The sequence below is a fragment of the Carcharodon carcharias genome, chromosome 9, assembly GCF_017639515.1.
Source record: "Carcharodon carcharias isolate sCarCar2 chromosome 9, sCarCar2.pri, whole genome shotgun sequence".
NCBI lineage: Eukaryota > Metazoa > Chordata > Chondrichthyes > Lamniformes > Lamnidae > Carcharodon > Carcharodon carcharias.
The window spans coordinates 119,416,866-119,434,183 of record NC_054475.1 but is presented as its reverse complement, the minus strand read 5'-3'; the positions used below and the strand labels follow the sequence as shown (position 1 = coordinate 119,434,183).

At 42.1% G+C, this 17,318-nt stretch overlaps 1 protein-coding gene across 1 annotated transcript in view; it reads right to left on the bottom strand.

Moving 5' to 3' along the window:
• The window catches only part of faah2a (fatty acid amide hydrolase 2a), a 49,067-nt gene extending 35,382 nt beyond the window's left edge, over positions 1 to 13,685 (bottom strand). The window contains exons 1-4 of the mRNA XM_041196024.1: positions 13,446 to 13,685; positions 6,849 to 6,931; positions 6,095 to 6,231; positions 4,902 to 5,111 (exon numbers count right to left, since the gene is read on the bottom strand). Of these exons, the coding sequence (XP_041051958.1) occupies positions 4,902 to 5,111; positions 6,095 to 6,231; positions 6,849 to 6,931; positions 13,446 to 13,631 (616 nt within the window). The 5' untranslated portion in view covers positions 13,632 to 13,685. The remainder of the gene's footprint in view (positions 1 to 4,901; positions 5,112 to 6,094; positions 6,232 to 6,848; positions 6,932 to 13,445) is intronic.
• Between the last annotated feature and the right edge of the window lie 3,633 nt (positions 13,686 to 17,318).

Genomic DNA, 17,318 nt, shown 5'->3' with positions numbered 1-17,318 from the left:
AAATTATGTCCTTCAAGTTAGGGCAGAAGAACAAACAGAAAACTTCACATATTGTCATTTTAGGAACATATAAACAGGAGAAGGCCATTTAGCCCCTTGAACATATGCTGCCATTCAATGAAACCATGACAGATCTGTGACCTAACTTCATATAGCCATCTTTGCCCCATCCCAGAGTTACGGCTGGATGACTAAAGGATGCTCAGGGTGAGATCTTGCAAATTTCCTCTGCTTATTAGGGGTAGATGCACCAATGTAATGCGTGGGAGGCTCTGCCCTTGCAAAGGAGACCTGAATCGGTTGTGTGACACTGGAGCAAGTAGTATCTGACCAAAGGCACCCATTATCACATTGTTAAGAAGAAATCACTTAACAACATTATAATACAACCTTACCTGCGGAGAACAGCATCCATTTCCATTTTCAAAAATGTCTGGTTTTTGGACAGCTGGATTTTGGACATCACACCTGCATAGCTAAAGCATGACTTCTACCCCCTTGTATTCTAGTGATCTAGATATAAAGGCTAGTATTTAATTTGTCTTTTTAGTTACTTTCTATAACATTGCATGACAGTTCAATGACTGATGTATCTGAACCTGCAAGTCTCTTCGGACTTCCACTGTCTCTAAATTCCCCCCTAGTTAAATCAATTTTAGGTCCAAAGTGGATGACCATCATTTGCCTACATTGAAAGCCATTTGAAACAGTTTTGTCCCTGCGCTTAATCCATCAATATCTTTTTGTAATTTTATGCTTCCTCTACACTACCTACCACTACCTCTTATTGTCACTGGCAAATTTGAATATATAGCCTTCTTTACACCATCTAAATCATATATTAATCTGGTAAATAGCGAAGACCCCAACACAAATCCTTATGGGACATCACTAGCCACATCTTGCCAATTAGAGAATATATGCATTATTCCTACTTTTTTTCCTGACTCTCAGGTAATTTTCAACCAGATCAATAACTTGTTTTCCTGACTCTCAAGTAATTTTCAACCAGATCAATAACTTGTTTTCAATTCCATTAGCTACAACTTTAGTTTATGAGGGTCTTTATTAAATGCTTTCTGGATGTCCTTATAAAGAACATCTATATACCTTCACCTGTCTACTACTATGGTCACCTCTTCACAAAATTCAATCCAGTTCATCAGACACGGCCTATCCTTGACAAATCTATGCTGGCTCTAGCAGCTGAAAACTTTCCAGGCATTCATTTACTTTATCCTTAATTAAATACTCTTCCAACAACAGATGTTAGACTAACTAAGATTAGCTGAATAGCTCTTACAGAGAGGTGGTATGTACATAACGGGTCAAATGGTTTCTTTCTGTGCTGAAGTCATTCTAAGACTTTATGATGCAAGTTCCCTAGTTTCCCTCTCACCTTTCTTAAATAACAGAATAACATGTGCAATTTTCCAAACTTCCAAATTTTCCCAAATCACGAGAACTTTGAAACATTATTTTTAGGGTATCTGCACTTCTCCAGCTACTTCTTTAAAACCTTGCAATGGAAACCATCTTGTTGTGGAGATACGTGTCACTCTACAATGCTTTATTTTCTTCATTACTGTTATTTTGCTTCCATTAATTTTATTGTGTTCCTGACCCGATTCATAAATGTGTTTCCTTGAGATGTCCACGACGCTGACCTCTTCCTCAACTGTAAATAGTGACGTTGACTGTGCCTTCCATTTCCTTATCTTCACTGACACCAGTCAGTTTTCAAGGCATCCACATTACTCCTCACCATCTTTTTCCAAATGTAATTGTAAAAAAATTGTGTATTTTGATATCCCTCAAATTTCTTTTCAAACTTCCATTTTGTAGCTCTTATTATCTGTTTAGCCACCCTTTACATCTTTCACATTTGCCATGATCTATGCTATTTTTTGCATTTTTATATGTTTTTTCTTTTAGCTTTATGTTGTACCTAATCTCTTTAGTCATTCATGGTTTTTTTTTAGGCAAGTAGAGCTCTTGCCCTCTAGAGTACAAATTTTTTTGTATCACAAGTTCTTTTTTGAAAATCTCCCTCTAACCTTTGCCATTTTACCCATTAACAGATTTTACTATGGTCACACTCTGTCTCATCACATTGAAAAGCCAGCCTTACCCAAATCTAGTATCTTAGTAGCATTATGCCATTTCGCCCTTTCAAACATTATGCTGAACACAATCATAATAGAACCGCTATTAGATAAATGTTCATGCACCATGAGGCTGTTAACTAAATCTGGCTCGTTGCTAACATGGTATTGTCCTCTTGTTGGCACTGGGGTAGATAGTTTTCTGCAACAATCCTGATCACACTCAAGGAATTCACTATCTTTCTGACATGTGCTGGTCTGCTTGTCCTGATCTATATCAAAGATAAAACCATTCTGCTTTTGCTACATTCTTGTCCAATCTCTGCATCTGTGCCACTTCACAGCAGCCACCAGATGGACTATACGTAACTTTTAAATCCCTTGCTATCCCTTAAGTCTCCATTGCCTCTTTACTTCATTGATCAAGAGGATTTAGCAAGAAGTAATTTCATCCTTAAGCACAACAGCTACTTAGCTCCCTCTACCATTTTCCCTATAGACCTTACACCCTGGTACATTCAGCTTCCAGTCCTGATTGTTTTGAAGCCATATTTCAGTGATGCCTACTATGCCTTACCCTCACTCATGCCTGCAATTTATTCAATTTGTTTCTTATACTACATGCATTTGTACAAAGAACGCTTATTTGGGCCAAACACCCTCACCTGTCCTTCTGCTTTTATGTTTTACTCACTTTTTTGCTCTCTCATGGTTTGATTCCTTTACATCTTTAGTTTTCTTTTTACCTCTAGTGCCTACAGCACAACTTCTGACTGTTACTTTAGACTCTTCCCTTTAATTTCTTTTGGAAATAACCATACTACCTTTTCTAACAGAGTCCTTCCCCACATTTACTAATTTAAACAGGGGGTTAAATTAGGTGGTGAGAATTTTTTTATGGCTCTTCCAGTTGGCACTTTTTGTAAAAACCCACTTCCCCGATCTAATCCATAAATGCTAATTAAAAACCTATCTTCTAGATAGGTCATATTAAGTATCATAACTTTGAATGCACATTCATAATAAAACAAAGTTTTAGCATTGGGTAAACTTTCCATTTCAAGCATTTAGTGTCGGCATCAAGGAGTCCCAAAGTTAGGCATAATGTTACTTGGTACAGAGCAAGGGTCCCTCTATTTTAGTCATTATCAAATGGAAATCAGGGACACTTGAGGCTCTTCAAGGAGGAATCATTACCAGAAATCTGAATATTCTGATCACGTATTTGTAACTCTCATAACCCAGCCACTGGTGCAAGCAAGCCAGCATGCATCAATGCCGGTCCCCAGCCTGGATAAACAGGGAGGGTTAGCTGCAAGAAGGGCACCGAGCTCTAAATCCACACACCAAATCTAAAATAAAATGATGGTTGATAAGTCAGTATTGTGGCGACCAGCATTTAATGTGGGAAAAGCTGAGAGAGAAAAGAGCATCTGTAATTCTAGTACTCCTAGCATGTTAATTATGTTGCCAGTATTAGTTTAAAAAATAAGCTTTCTACATTTGGAGCAATTATCTTTTGGCCACTTAATATGCTTCTCAGTTTTAGGACAAATGGTCCACAGGACCGTGTGAATTCTCGTGTTGGGTTCACACATTAGAGTGTTTCAAACCCCCTGCTCTACTCTGTTGAATTGCTCTTGTGAATAATATTCGTGAAGGTTAACATTCACTGCATTTGCGTGATATTTCTATTTTGGACACTGGTCATCCTGTGATCACTTGAGTGAAACTGTCATTTCTAGATGTTTTTTCTACTGTGAACTCTTGTCAACAGGACTTGGATAGAGAATGGCCATGTTGGATCTTTAAAACAAGCAGACAGGAGGGAATTTTATGATCAGTCTGAAGTGGATTTGAATTCAGGTTGCAGAGGTGAAGTACCAGTGTCTATCTTGTAGGTTTTCATACTAAAGTCATCAGATTTATATCATGAAATTTCTGTATGTCTTGACTTAATACTCAAGCTTCTCCTGTTTCTTTGAACCAAAAGAAACTTTTTTTTTGCAACAGCTCTATTTTACTTTGAACAGCATTTGGAAGTTAGGACGTCTTCCACAAAATTCAGTGCATCAAGTCCATGGGCAGGATTTTACCGTCAGTGAGCTGGGGTGGGGAACTCACGATGTCATCACGCCCCATTCAAATTTTCAGGAAGGCGGGAGCGCAGCAAAATCAGCTGCGCGCCCACCGACCTGTCAATGGCCAATTGAGGCCATTGACAGGATCAATTAAGCAATTAAAGGACCTGCCCATCAAACCTTAAGGTTGGCGGGCAGGCCAGGAGCCCCGGCGGCAACTAGAAAAAACATGAAACCTCATCCACCGGCGGAATGAGGTTTCATGTAGGGTTTTAAAAATTTTTAATAAAGTTGTTATGGAAATTATGAACATGTCCCAACTCATGTGACATTGTTACATGAGGGCACATGTAAGCGAACTTTTTTTTCTATTTTTAATATTGTTGAAAGTTGAAGCGATCTCCCTGAGGCAGCACTTAGCCTAAGGGAGATGAGTGCGCTCTTTTGTGTGCATGCGTGAAAGAGCGCACTCTTGATTTTAGGGATTCCCCCTCGTCCGCACAGGGAGCACATAGCGCTTCCCTGCAGATGTCATGCTGGGCAGGCCTTAATTGACCCACCCACGTAAAATGGAGCCACGCTTCCGATCAGGGGCACCGATTGGAAGTACGCCCGCCCATCAACCTCCCCCACAATGGGGGGAAAATTCTGCCCCATGTATTGTTATGAAGAATGACAATAAAATCGTATTTTTTTTTTGTAGCTTAATGCTCACCTGAGCTTCCACCTACAATGCGATCCACATTGTATGGATTTCTAGTTGTCCCATATAAATTGTTGCTTGATTCATACCACATACACAATTCACTGCAGTTTGTAACACCTAATGGGATGGCACCAGCTTTTCGGAGATTAGTCACAACAGGAGCATCTGTTAGGGAAATCACATTCTTACGGCTTACAAGGCCAGATGTATTGGGTGAACCTGGGAGAAGTATAAAATAAGTATCACAAAGACAATATTACATAAAAACAATATACCTGTAAACTTAAGTCGAGGTGAATCACCACTTTGATGAGTAAAATAATGCTCAGACAATAGAGTGTTTTTCCATATTTCACATTAACGTTTCCAGAGTATCATTAAATGACATCCTCCATTCACTGATCCAATGGAAACCACAGAGATAACTTCCCTTCCAATTTTTTTGGGAAAGGAATGTTTTTTTATGAAACTCTCGACAGAAAGTCAGCTGGTTGCATGCTCTTGCGCCAGATAGGAGCACATCACTTTGTTTTTAAAACACTAAAAAAAAAAGTAGAATGCTACCAAATACCCTGGCAGCAATTCTTGAAGATCATAGAGAGTTTTCTCAGGTAGGCAATTGTTCTATCTCTCTCATTCCTTCTCTACACAACTAGATATTGTTGCAACAATATTCAGGGTGAAAAGGAGAAAATCCTAGAAAAGGAAGGGGATGGCAGAAGGCAAGGGAAGGAAGATGAGGAAAGAGTGCTTAGGATTTCAGCCAAGACTTTTCAACCAAAGCCAGCATTACCCAACACTGCACAGTTCAAATAATGTTACCTGGTCAAAGTATGCAGATTTCTCAAAATAGCATGTTTACATACTCTTGTTTTAAGCAAAAAGCCATGGAATGGAGAATTGGCCTTTTACCCGGCTGGTAGGCTTATCATAGAGATGGTAACAATGGGGTGCACGTTCCACTGGCAGTATTCAGACTTGCTTACTGATGAATGATGGACTGTACTTTTGAACCTGAGTGTGTGACTTGATTCATTCCATATAAAAGGGCAGTATTGTGAGTATACGGAACAGCAGTAACATTTCAGATCAGATTATGAGATGCAAGATAAAATAAAGGGATCGTAATTTTTTCACCCAAAACAAAATATACATCGTGACTGACAGGAAACCAGGGTGACCATTTAAGTGCACTACAATACCTTCTAATGCAATTGCCTCTTTGACTGTGAAAGGAACACCGAGGTAAGGAACGCTCTCCTCCAGTGACTTTTCATCTTCACCACCTTCAGCAAGCCTGTTATCCACCTGCTGTGCCTCTTTCAAGGCAGCTGCAAACCTAGAGTAGCAATGAGCATTGCAATGTGGTTTGGGGTACAAGGACACAAAAATACAATGCTAAAGCTTTGTGACATGAAAAGTCAAAATCATATCTTTACAGAACTTTGAGAAAAATCATCTCTGAAGCAAATTATAATCCTTACATAGTTGACAGAAATTAACGTACAAAACAGCTCAAACCAAAATGTAACTTTACCATTGAATCCAATACAATAACGGCCCTTTTTTTTTAAAAGATGAGCTATACAAAAGTCCAGATACACATTAAACATTTTACATAGTGGTCCCAATTTGTAAGGGAGCCTGGAAACAGTGGAAAGGGTGGTAGTTGGAATACTGGGGCTATAGTCCGAGGCATTTGAGAGCATTCAGAGGAAGGAACAGATTTGAAAATACCAAAGGGCACAATGGAATCAGAAAGCAACTTAGTGGAGACATCACAGACAGAGAGACACACACATACATTTTGGCAGAGGGTACAGATGCAGTGCTTGCTGTTCTGCCTAGCATGGGGAGGCTGAGATTAAATGCAGCACCTCTACCATGCTGTGCTGATCACAGGCATAATAATATTGTGTAATCTAGAGCAAATAGTACACAAAATGAACTTCTTACCTCTCTGCCACAAGAGCATTGACTATAGGATTGACATCTCGGATTCTGCTGATATACTCTTGTATTACATCCACACACTTAACCTAAAATTAATCGCAAGAGACAACTTGTTAAACAAAGTCAAACAGAACATAGTTCATAACATTAAATCACAGCATAATTTCTGAAAAATTCTAACAGATCTATACATCTTGGAGAAGGACAGAATGTTACAGTTATAGAATATGCCATTTTCCCCATTAAGTCTATTTGGGGGGGGGGGTGGTTTCCTCCACAAACCAACACACACTCTAAATAGAAAAGGGTAGCCATGAAAAGTGAAATATTAGAATATAAAAATAATTGGTGGATCCTGCTTCAAGAATATTTGGCATATAATTACATAGAAGTATACTAATTCTCCATTCCATTGTATGTGCCACAGGAAAAAACAAGGCAGCTAAAAATGCAAAAGATAATAGAAATGTGAACAGTTCTGCCAGCATTCTCTCCTTTTTGCTTTAATGCTGTAACATTGTGCCTGCAAACAAGAAAACACAATGTCAACTTATATATCACAACTGCTTTGAAAGGGAGGAGATGCATAGAGAATAATTACTATAATTCACTATCTCATCACATCATTGGATGAGTATAGGAAACATATTAAAGCAATAATCAACATTTTATTTCATGCTGAAAGTGATGAACGGGAAAACCATAGCAAGCACAGCACAACAAACACTGCATTCATAGAAAAATCATTTGCCACTAAAACTGTAAAAAAATTAGACAATGTACATGATCGTGAATGAATTCCTGTGATTTTATAGATGAGAACGAAGGTTGACCATACACCTTCCAGACTGCCATGTCGGCATTCATAGTAAGCAATCAAATGAATTAAAAGCCAACATAAAGCAGTATTAACAATCTAAAAACAGCAAGGATCAAGCATCCTAATGGATGAACTAAACATATTTCTAGATAAGCTAGCTACTTTCTTGGGATCACAGGTCGCTTCCTGAAATGGACCTCTTGTCTTCTACAATATAGAGTGCACTCTTTCCTCTCTAAAATCTAGGAAAGATAGAGACACTCTGGGATCTTTCCACATGATCTCTGCTCCTAAAAAGCCAGACTGCATATGCACTGACTAAACTGTTAGTCCAAAGTCTATGCTTCTAATGGTTTTATTTAAATAAGATAAAAGGAACAATTTAGCAATGAAGCTTATATTTCTCTACTGCCCACAACATAAAGCAACGCAATTTGCTTCTCTAAATGAAAACTTTAAACACAGAAGCTTATTTCAACTTTAAAGTAGTCTAAATTGTCATTAAATTGGCATTGAAACAATTTTTTAAAAAAATCACCAAGCCCTTTGTTTGTACCTAAAAATGACAAACTGACTGAAACGCTGTACACAATGTAATGCTATTGTCCAAAGCCTCTGGCTATCAAACTCCCATCAACAAGGACTCCATCCAAATGATCCCAACTCTTTCAAATGCCTCAGAGTAAGCTGTTAATAAAACACCCGACACCAAGGTGAGCTACATAATAGGACCAGCCCCACAACCACGCTGGTACAAAAAAAACAGTAGACTGCATCCCAATATTACAATGCTAAGTTTAAGGAATATGAAAGGAGACAGCTCTAAGCAAAAAACAGTAATTGCAGATGCTGGACATCTGGGAAAAGAGAAAACTCTGGAAATGCTCTGAAAGGCATCTGGTGAGAGATGAGTTAGCCCAGGGGAGAGGTCCAAACTTGATACGTTAACTTCACTTGTTCACTCCATAGATGCAGACTAAGTTGCTGTGCTTCTAGCAACTTTTTCTGTTTGAGAACTCATAACATGTTTATATTCACAAAAAAGTTACTATAAATTATTACATTTTCCACTTTTAGTTTAAAGATTTGCAACTTATATTAAAAAAAAATCAGTTTTAAAAGTCTGGCTTTGATCAGCTTCATTCCTTTAGATCCTAAATTTCACCAAAAGTTTCTATGATTTTAAAATAGAAAACAAAACAATAAAACTAAATTTTGGTCAATTTCAAAAGATATATTTAGTCAGGCTCCCATAAAGAACAAATTTGTATTTATATGATGCCTTTCATGTCCTCATGATTGCCCGAAGTGCTTTAAAGCCAACAAAATACTTTTGATAAAAGCAAAAAACTGCGGATGCTGGAAATCCAAAACAAAAATAAAAATACCTGGAAAAACTCAGCAGGTCTGACAGCATCTGTGGAGAGGAGCACAGTTAACGTTTCGAGTCCATATGACTCTTCAACAGAACTAAGTAAAAATAGAAAAGAGGTGAAATATAAGCTGGTTTGGGGGGGGGGGGGGGGGCGCGGGGTTGGGAAGGTAGAGCCGGATAGAGGGCCAGTGATAGGTGGAGATTGCCAAGAGATGTCATAGACAAAAGGACAAAGAGGTGTTGACGGTGGTGATATTATCTAAGCAATGTGCTAATTAAGGGTAGAAAGCAGGACGAACAAGGTACATATAGCCCTAGTGGGGGTGGAGTGGGGTGAAGGGAAGGGATCAAAATAGGCTAAAAGGCAGAGATAAAACAATGGATGGAAATACATTTTAAAATAATGGAAATAGGTGGGAAAAGAAAAATCTATATAAATTACTGGGAAAAAAAAGGGGGGGAGAATCGGAAAGGGGGTGGGGATGGAGGAGAGAGTTCATGATCTAAAATTGTTGAACTCAATATTCAGTCCAGAAGGCTGTAAAGTGCCTATTCGGAAGATGAGGTGCTGTTCCTCCAGTTTGCATTGAGCTTCACTGGAACAATGCAGCAGGCTAAGGACGGACACGGTGGGCATGAGAGCAGGGTGGTGTGTTGAAATGGCAAGCGACAGGGAGGTCTGGGTCATGCTCGTGGACAGACCGAAGGTGTTCTGCAAAGTGGTCACCCAGTCTGCATTTGGTCTCTCCAATGTAGAGGAAACCACATTGGGAGTGACAAATGCAGTAGACTAAATTGAGTGAAGTGCAAGTAATATGCTGCTTCACTTGAAAGGAGTATTTGGGCCCTAGGACGGTGAAGAGAGGGGAAAGTAAAGGGGGCAGGTGTTGCACCTTCTGCGCTTGCATGGGAAGGTGCCATGGGAGGGGGTTGAGGTGTAAGGGGGTGATGGAGGAGTGGACCAGCGTGTCACGGAGGGAACAATCCCTGCGAATGCCACCCCCGGCGGCGGCGGCGGGGGGGGGGGGGGGCGGGGGGAGATGTGTTTGATGGTGGCATCATGCTGGAGTTGGTGGAAATGGCCGAGGATGATCCTTTAAATGCGGAGGCTGGTGGGGTGATAAGTGAGGGCAAGGGGGACCCTATCATGGTTCTGGGAGGGAGAGGAAGGTGTGAGGGCGGATGCGTGGGAGATGGGCTGGACACAGTTGAGGGCCCTTTTCAACCACCATGGGTGGAAAACCTTAGTTAAGGAAGAAGGAAGACATGTCAGAGGAACTGTTTTTGAAAGTAGCATCATCAGAACAGATGCAATGGAGGCGAAGGAACTGAGAGAATGGGATGGAGTCCTTACAGGAAGCGGGATGTGAGGAGCTGTAGTCGAGGTAGCTGTGGGAGTCGGTAGGCTTGTAATGAATATTGGTGGACAGTCTATCACCAGAAATTGAGAAAGAGAGGTCAAGGAAAGGAAGGGAACTGTCAGAGATGGACCATGTGAAAATTGGGGTGGAAATTGGAAGCAAAATTATTAAATTTTTCCAGGTCCAGACGAGAGCATGAAGCAGCACCGATGCAATCATCGATGTACCGGAGAAAGAGTTGTAGGAGAGGGCTGGAGTAGGACTGGGACAAGGAACGTTCCACATACCCCATAAAGAGACATGCATAACTGGGGCCCATGTGGGTACCCATAGCCACACCTTTTATTTGGAGGAAGTGAGAGGAGTTTAAGGAGAAATTGTTCAGTGTGAGAACAAGTTCAGCCAGACGGAGGAGAGTAGTGGTGGATGGGGATTGCTCAGAAATACTTTTGAAGTGTAGCCATTGTTGCATCATGTGAGATTATGTACTTAAATCTTAGGAGAGCAGCAGCTAATACGCACACAGCAACGAACAGCAATGAAATAAAAAAAAGATAATCTGTATTAGTGATGTTGATTGAAAGATAAATATTGGCCAGGACACCAGGCAGAACTTTCCTCTTCAAATAGCGCAATGTCCAGCTAGGGGGAAGACCTAGCCTTTGTTTAACATCTCATCCAAAAGATGTCAGCATTGTCTCAGTACTCCATTGAAGTGTCAGCCTAGATTTTGTGCTTTCAAGCCAGAATTTGCTGGAGCAGGCCATCTCACCCAGTTCAAACTTCAGCTCAAATAGTTTAACCTGTAAATTGCTGGATGTGCAAGCTGGTAATAACATGGCAAGGGCAACGGCAACAAGAGGTCTGAAACCTTGGAGCCAACACTGATCTCGTTTACAAATGAGACTGAAGGGCTGAGAAATAAAGAGGAAGGACAGAGAAGGAGACTGAATTATAATGGGTGCATTCAATGTCAAATCAGCTATAGAAGGAGAAATAGAGGGGGAAAGAAAAAAACAGGTCAGACAGTATTTGTGGAGGCAGAAACAGAGTTAATGTTTCAGGTCAATTACCTTTTAGCAGAACTGGGAAAGATAGATTTGATTGAGAGAGAAAAGGAACAGATGGTAAAAATAAAAAAAAAACACATTTTTAAAATCTTCATCAATTCACTATTCAAGGAATGAGACTCCAATTTATAGTTAGTGTTTTTTGGGGGCCAGAGGGGTTGATTGGCATCATTTGCAATCCCATCATTAAAACTGTACCCCTGCTATTAACTATTAGATGGAAGTTTCCCTGGCAAGTTTAATGGACTATTAATGGACAAATGCTGAATTTTATTAACTCGGGGGAACGATGAGATGCTACACCTAGTCCTTTTATCTAAGTCATTGATATAGATATACAGGATAGAAATAGATTGGCTCCAACAGGCTCCAGTCCTGCATTCAATCTGTTCTGAAGATTGTAGCAAGAAGCCAGAAAAAAAATCTTTCTGGTGAAGAACCAACAAGTTGGCATTGTTTACAACACTTATGGCATGTTTACTACTATTGAGATTCAGAAGCTAAAAGATACTAGAAATACTCTGCAGGTCTGTGAGCAAGTTAAAGAGATAGATTCTAATTTCAGATATAAACCTTCATCAAAACTGAATACTGCAGAATAAGCAAGTATCTTGAAGGTTGTGGGGGAAGGGGTTATATTCGTATAATTTATTGAACCCTTCCAAACTGCTTTATCTCCCAGTTTTCTGATCTGCCCAAATATTAACATCTTCCCTTTATAGATGATGTGTATTTCCAGTGTTCTCTATTTGCATTTCTGATTGCCAGCTTGCCAAGTCTCCCCCAATTTTATGCCACGGGCTCCTCTGTGCAAAAGTGCTTCTAAACCCGAGATTTCAACCATCTAACGAATGCTGGCTTCTCCCCAACCTTGCTTTGTTTTTTAGATGGGTTGTTGCCTGGTCATTGGCTTTTGTCAGTATAAGAGCCGGGCCGGTCTGCCCTGTCCGCCAGGCTCATTCGCTCCACACCTGGACCAGCTGATCCTCTCCAATCCCGTCCCTTCAAATTGAACTGACCCGCCTGACTGCACAAAACTCATCCATCTCGCCACCCCGTTGATGTCAGCTTCAAACAATCGGATGGGGGTTGGGTTGTGATTGATGTGCCTCGGGGCCAAACAGAAGTCTGGTTTGACTGAGGCCCCGCCTCCTCCCCAAAAATCATAAGGGATCGACCAATCAGTGAGGTGGATGGGCGTGGCCAGCGCCCACAGCAGACAGAGGTTGGGAAATGTTTTTGAGGCAATGTGGAGCCGCATCCAGGGGTGCGGGCGAAGCAAACCATGGAGTGAGAGACCAGTCCGTTTCATTAAGTAGAGATGTCTATTTACAGGTATAACAGACCTGCTGGGCAAATCCCCGGGACCAGGAATGTTTGATCTGTGGGCACTGCTCATTCTCTAGTACTGGGGATGCGAGCAGGTGGCCTATGTCCACTGGCATTGATGGCATGAGGTTGCTGGAAAACACCATGGTCGACAAAGCCACACGGTCAACACATTAAAGGGCCAGAGGCAGGCACACTGCGCGCGCACACAGATTTTAGACAGACAAGGGAGTCAAGGGTTATGGGGCGTGCAGACGGCAAAGTGGACTTCAGACACAACCAGATCAGCCATTTTATCGAATGGCAGGGCAGTTTTGAAATGCTGAATAGCCTACTCCTCTTAAATCCTATGAATTGCTCCTCCAGAGTTAGCACAGACACAATGGGCCGAATGGCCGCCATCTCGATTGTAACCGATCTATGATCCAAATACCACAAACCCTCCAAGCAACCTGTGACGATTCGCAATTTGCAAAGCACCTGTGGATAATTTGTACATTAATAATGATGGACATTGTTCATATGCGGCTATTTTTTTCCAGCAAATTGTTGGCGATCGATGCCCAATTCCTCTTTTGCGGCATCTCCTCCCCGTCATCGCGGGCGACGACTATAAGTTCGGTCTCCCTCCCCTCACTTCCGTACCTGTCTTTGCCGGATCCTGCGAGCTAATTCCACCCCGGATAGCAGCACGAGGGGCCGAAAAGCCGGTGGCACCGGCCGCACATTCCGGGGGCTAAAGGACTGCACGAGCGAGAGAAGGGCAAGCAGGAGGCGCGAAGCAGCGCGCAGCAGCAATGTCAGACTGCGCTCGAGCACCGACCGGTACATGGCTCGCGAACGAACACTGAACTCCAAAGAAATACAACAAACGGTCAGAGGGCGGTGCGCGAACCCAACGTGCAACCGGGGCGGGGCCTCTCCGGGGGCGGAGTCCGGCTGCTCCTCCCCCTCCTTTACCCTCCCTACTTCCCTCCCAGTCCATCCATCCCTTGCTCACTCCCCATTTCCCGTCCGCTCTGCTGTGTCATGGGGAGTGGCCTAAGGTAAGTCAAGGCACTGGGACCTTGTGAACATCTCTGGCAAGATCAATATTTATTTACTGTCCATCCCTAAATACCCTTGAGAAGGTGGTGTTAAGCCACCTTCTTGAAAACGATTCAGTGATTTGCTTGGTCATTTCAGAGGGCAGTCAAGAGTCAACTACATTATGTAGATCTGGAGTTACACATCACCCCAGGCTAGGTAAGGATGGCAGATTTCCTTCTGTACACATTATTGAATCCAGTGGGTTTTTGTGATAATTCTGTAGTTTTATGGACACCATTTCTGATACTATTTTTTTACTTGAAGGCGTCTTTGCACATGTGCACATTTGTGCATGGACAGTTTCCCCATTTGCTTGGGTATATGATATGAGTGTCGAGGGAAGTTCAATTTTTTCCCAAGTTTACCTCAGTGGTTTTAATCAGCCCCAAGTGGATAGTAAATCTTGAGATGAGCCAGATTTGATCCATTATTAGGGAGTAATCAATTACATTACCAAACACTGTACAGAATATGCCATTACATAGCATGATACAGATTCTTCCCATCCAACAAAAGGAAATTTATCCTCTATTTAATTATGGAATTTAAATTCGGCAAGATCCACGGTGGTATTTGAATTCCTGTTTATGGATCTTTAGTTCTGGATCATAATGCCATCTGCACTCTGCGATGAGCATTAAATAGATGGAAATCTCTTTAATCTCCGTCGCATCTGTGCCAAAACTGAACTGACAATCATAAACATACATGATCAACAGTTTGTGGATGACTGCCGTGTCGTTGCCCACTCTGCATCAGATTTTCAAGCCACTCTCGATCTTTTTATCTACAGAAGAGCAGTGGGGGGCGTTCAAAAAGGAAATTGGGAGGGTACAGGCTCAACATGTTCCCTCTAGGGTGATAGGAAGGAGTAACAAGCCCAGAGAACCATGGATGACCAGAGATATTCAGGATACAATGAGAAGGAGAAGAGGCATTTGGCAGGTACAAGGGGAGCAAATCAGCGGAGGCATTAGTAGAGTACAGTAATTGCAGGGTGGAGCTTAAGAAAGCAATTAGGAGAGCAAAGAGGGGATATGAGAAAGCTCTGGCTGGTAAAAGTAGGGAAAATCCCAAGATATCCTATAAGTATATCAATGGGAAGAGGATAACCAGGGAAAGAGTAGGTCCTATTAGGGACCAAGGGGGCAATCTATGGGTGGAGCCAGAGGACATCAGTAGAGTGTTGAACGAATACTTCACATCCATCTTCACCCAAGAGAATGAGGATGAAGGTATGGAACTCGGGGAAAGAGACTGCGAGGTTCTTGAGCAAGTTGATATAGGGAGTGACAAGGAATTGGAGGTGTTGGCAGGCTTAAAAGTGGACAAATCTCCAGTTCCGGATGATTTGTGTCCCAGTCTGCTGAGGGAGGCAAGGGAGGAGATCATAGGGGCTCTGACCCAAATTTTTAATTCCTCTCTGGCCATGGGGCAGGTGCCAGAGGACTGGAGAACAGCTGATGTGGTTCTGCTATTTAAGAAGGGTTGTAGAGATAAGCCAGGGAACTACAGACCAGCGAGTCTCCCATCAGTGGTAGGGAAACTATTGGAGAAAATTCTGAAGGAGAGAATCTATCTCCAGTTGGAGAGGCAAGGCTTGATCAGGGATAGTCAGCATTGCTTTGTCAGAGGGAGGTCATGCCTAACAAATTTGATTGAATTTTTTGAGGAGTTGTGTAGATGAAGGTAGTGCAGTTGATGTAGTTTATATGGATTTCAGCAAAGCCTTTGACAAGGTCCCACATGGGAGACTTATAAAGGACATAAATGCACATTGAATACATGGTAATTTGATAAGGTGGATTCAAAATTGGCTTAGTTGTAGGACACAGAGGGTGATGACAGAAGGCTGCTTTAATGACTGGAAGCCATTGTCCAGTGGCGTATAACAGGGATCTGTGCTGGGTCCCTTATTATTCGTCATTTATATAAACGACATAGATGACTATGTGGGGGGGGTTGTTTTCGTTGGAGCAGAGAAGACTGAGGGGCGACCTGGTCGAGGTGTACAAGATTGAGGGGCATGGACAGGGTGGATAGGGAGCAGTGTTCCCCTTAGTTGAAGGATCAGTCACGAGGGGACACAAGTTCAAGGTGAGGGGCAGGAGGTTTAGGGGAGATGTGAGGAAAAACTTTTTTACCCAGAGGGTGGTGACAGCCTGGAACGCGCTGTCCTAAAGGGTGATGGAGGCGGATTGCCTCATGTCCTCTAAAAAGTACCTGGATGAGCACTTGGCACGTCATAACATTCAAGGCTATGGGCCAAGTGTTGGTAAATGGGATTAGGTCAGGTGTCTCTCACAGGTCGGTGCAGAGTCGATGGGCCAAATGGCCTCTTCTGCACTGTGATTTTCTGTGATTCTTCCATTCTGCAGACAGGAAACTCAGCCTGTCTTTGAATATTGCCAAAACTAAACTCCTATATCAACCCAAACCTGGTCAGCAAAAGATTCCACCTCCCATATATGTTGAAAGAGAAATTCTGGAATACCTTGAGCACTTCCCATAACCTTGGCAGCCACCTCTCTCAAAAGGCCACTGTTGATGTGGAGATACAACTAGAATCGGCTGGGCCAGCTCAGTCTTCTACAAATTACGGGAGTGAGTGTTTGACATCAAAGATATCCGCACATCAACAAAAATCCTAGTGTACAGAGCAGTTGTCACCACACTGCAGCACTGCAATGAGACCTGGATTATGTATCAGTGACACTTAAGAGCGCTAGAGAAATTCCATCAGGAATCCCTTCACCAAATCCTCTGGATTCAATAGGAGGACCGTTGAACAAACACTCATGTCCTTCTTGAAGCCAGCTGCACAGCATTCAGGCAAAACTCCTGCAAAATCAATTTCGATGTCCAGACACTTGTCCGGATGGCCAGAATATATCCTCCTCACCAGGTCTTGTTTTCTCAACTCTCAAGTGACCGGGGGAGGACAAAGAAAATGCTCCAATGACACTTTGAAGCTCTCCGTGAAGCAGGGCAGCAGTGACATTAATGATCGGGAGGAGCTTGCTACCAATCATTCAAAATTTCGGCAATTTGTCCACCAAGCTGCATCAAGCTTTGAGTCACAACATCTTAAAGATGAAGCAGAGTGGCACAGAGATGGAAAGAAAAGGAAGCAAATCTTGCCACCACCTCATGGGACATCTTGTCCCATGCACTCAAAGATCTGTGGATCGTGAATCACCCTGTTCAGTCACATGAAGACCCAGGGAAGAAACTCACGACACTGAGTAGATGGCATCCTCAAATTGAGGGACAGCTGCTGCTACCAACCATTACCACTCCCCTTGCCTTATGTATCATGAAATCTTTTGTTATTTAATCTTTCCTGCCCTCTATCCTATCACATGTAATCTCTTTTGTTCTTCCTCTGCCTTTCATTTGCTCAAATTTTTTCTACTATCATTTCTATTT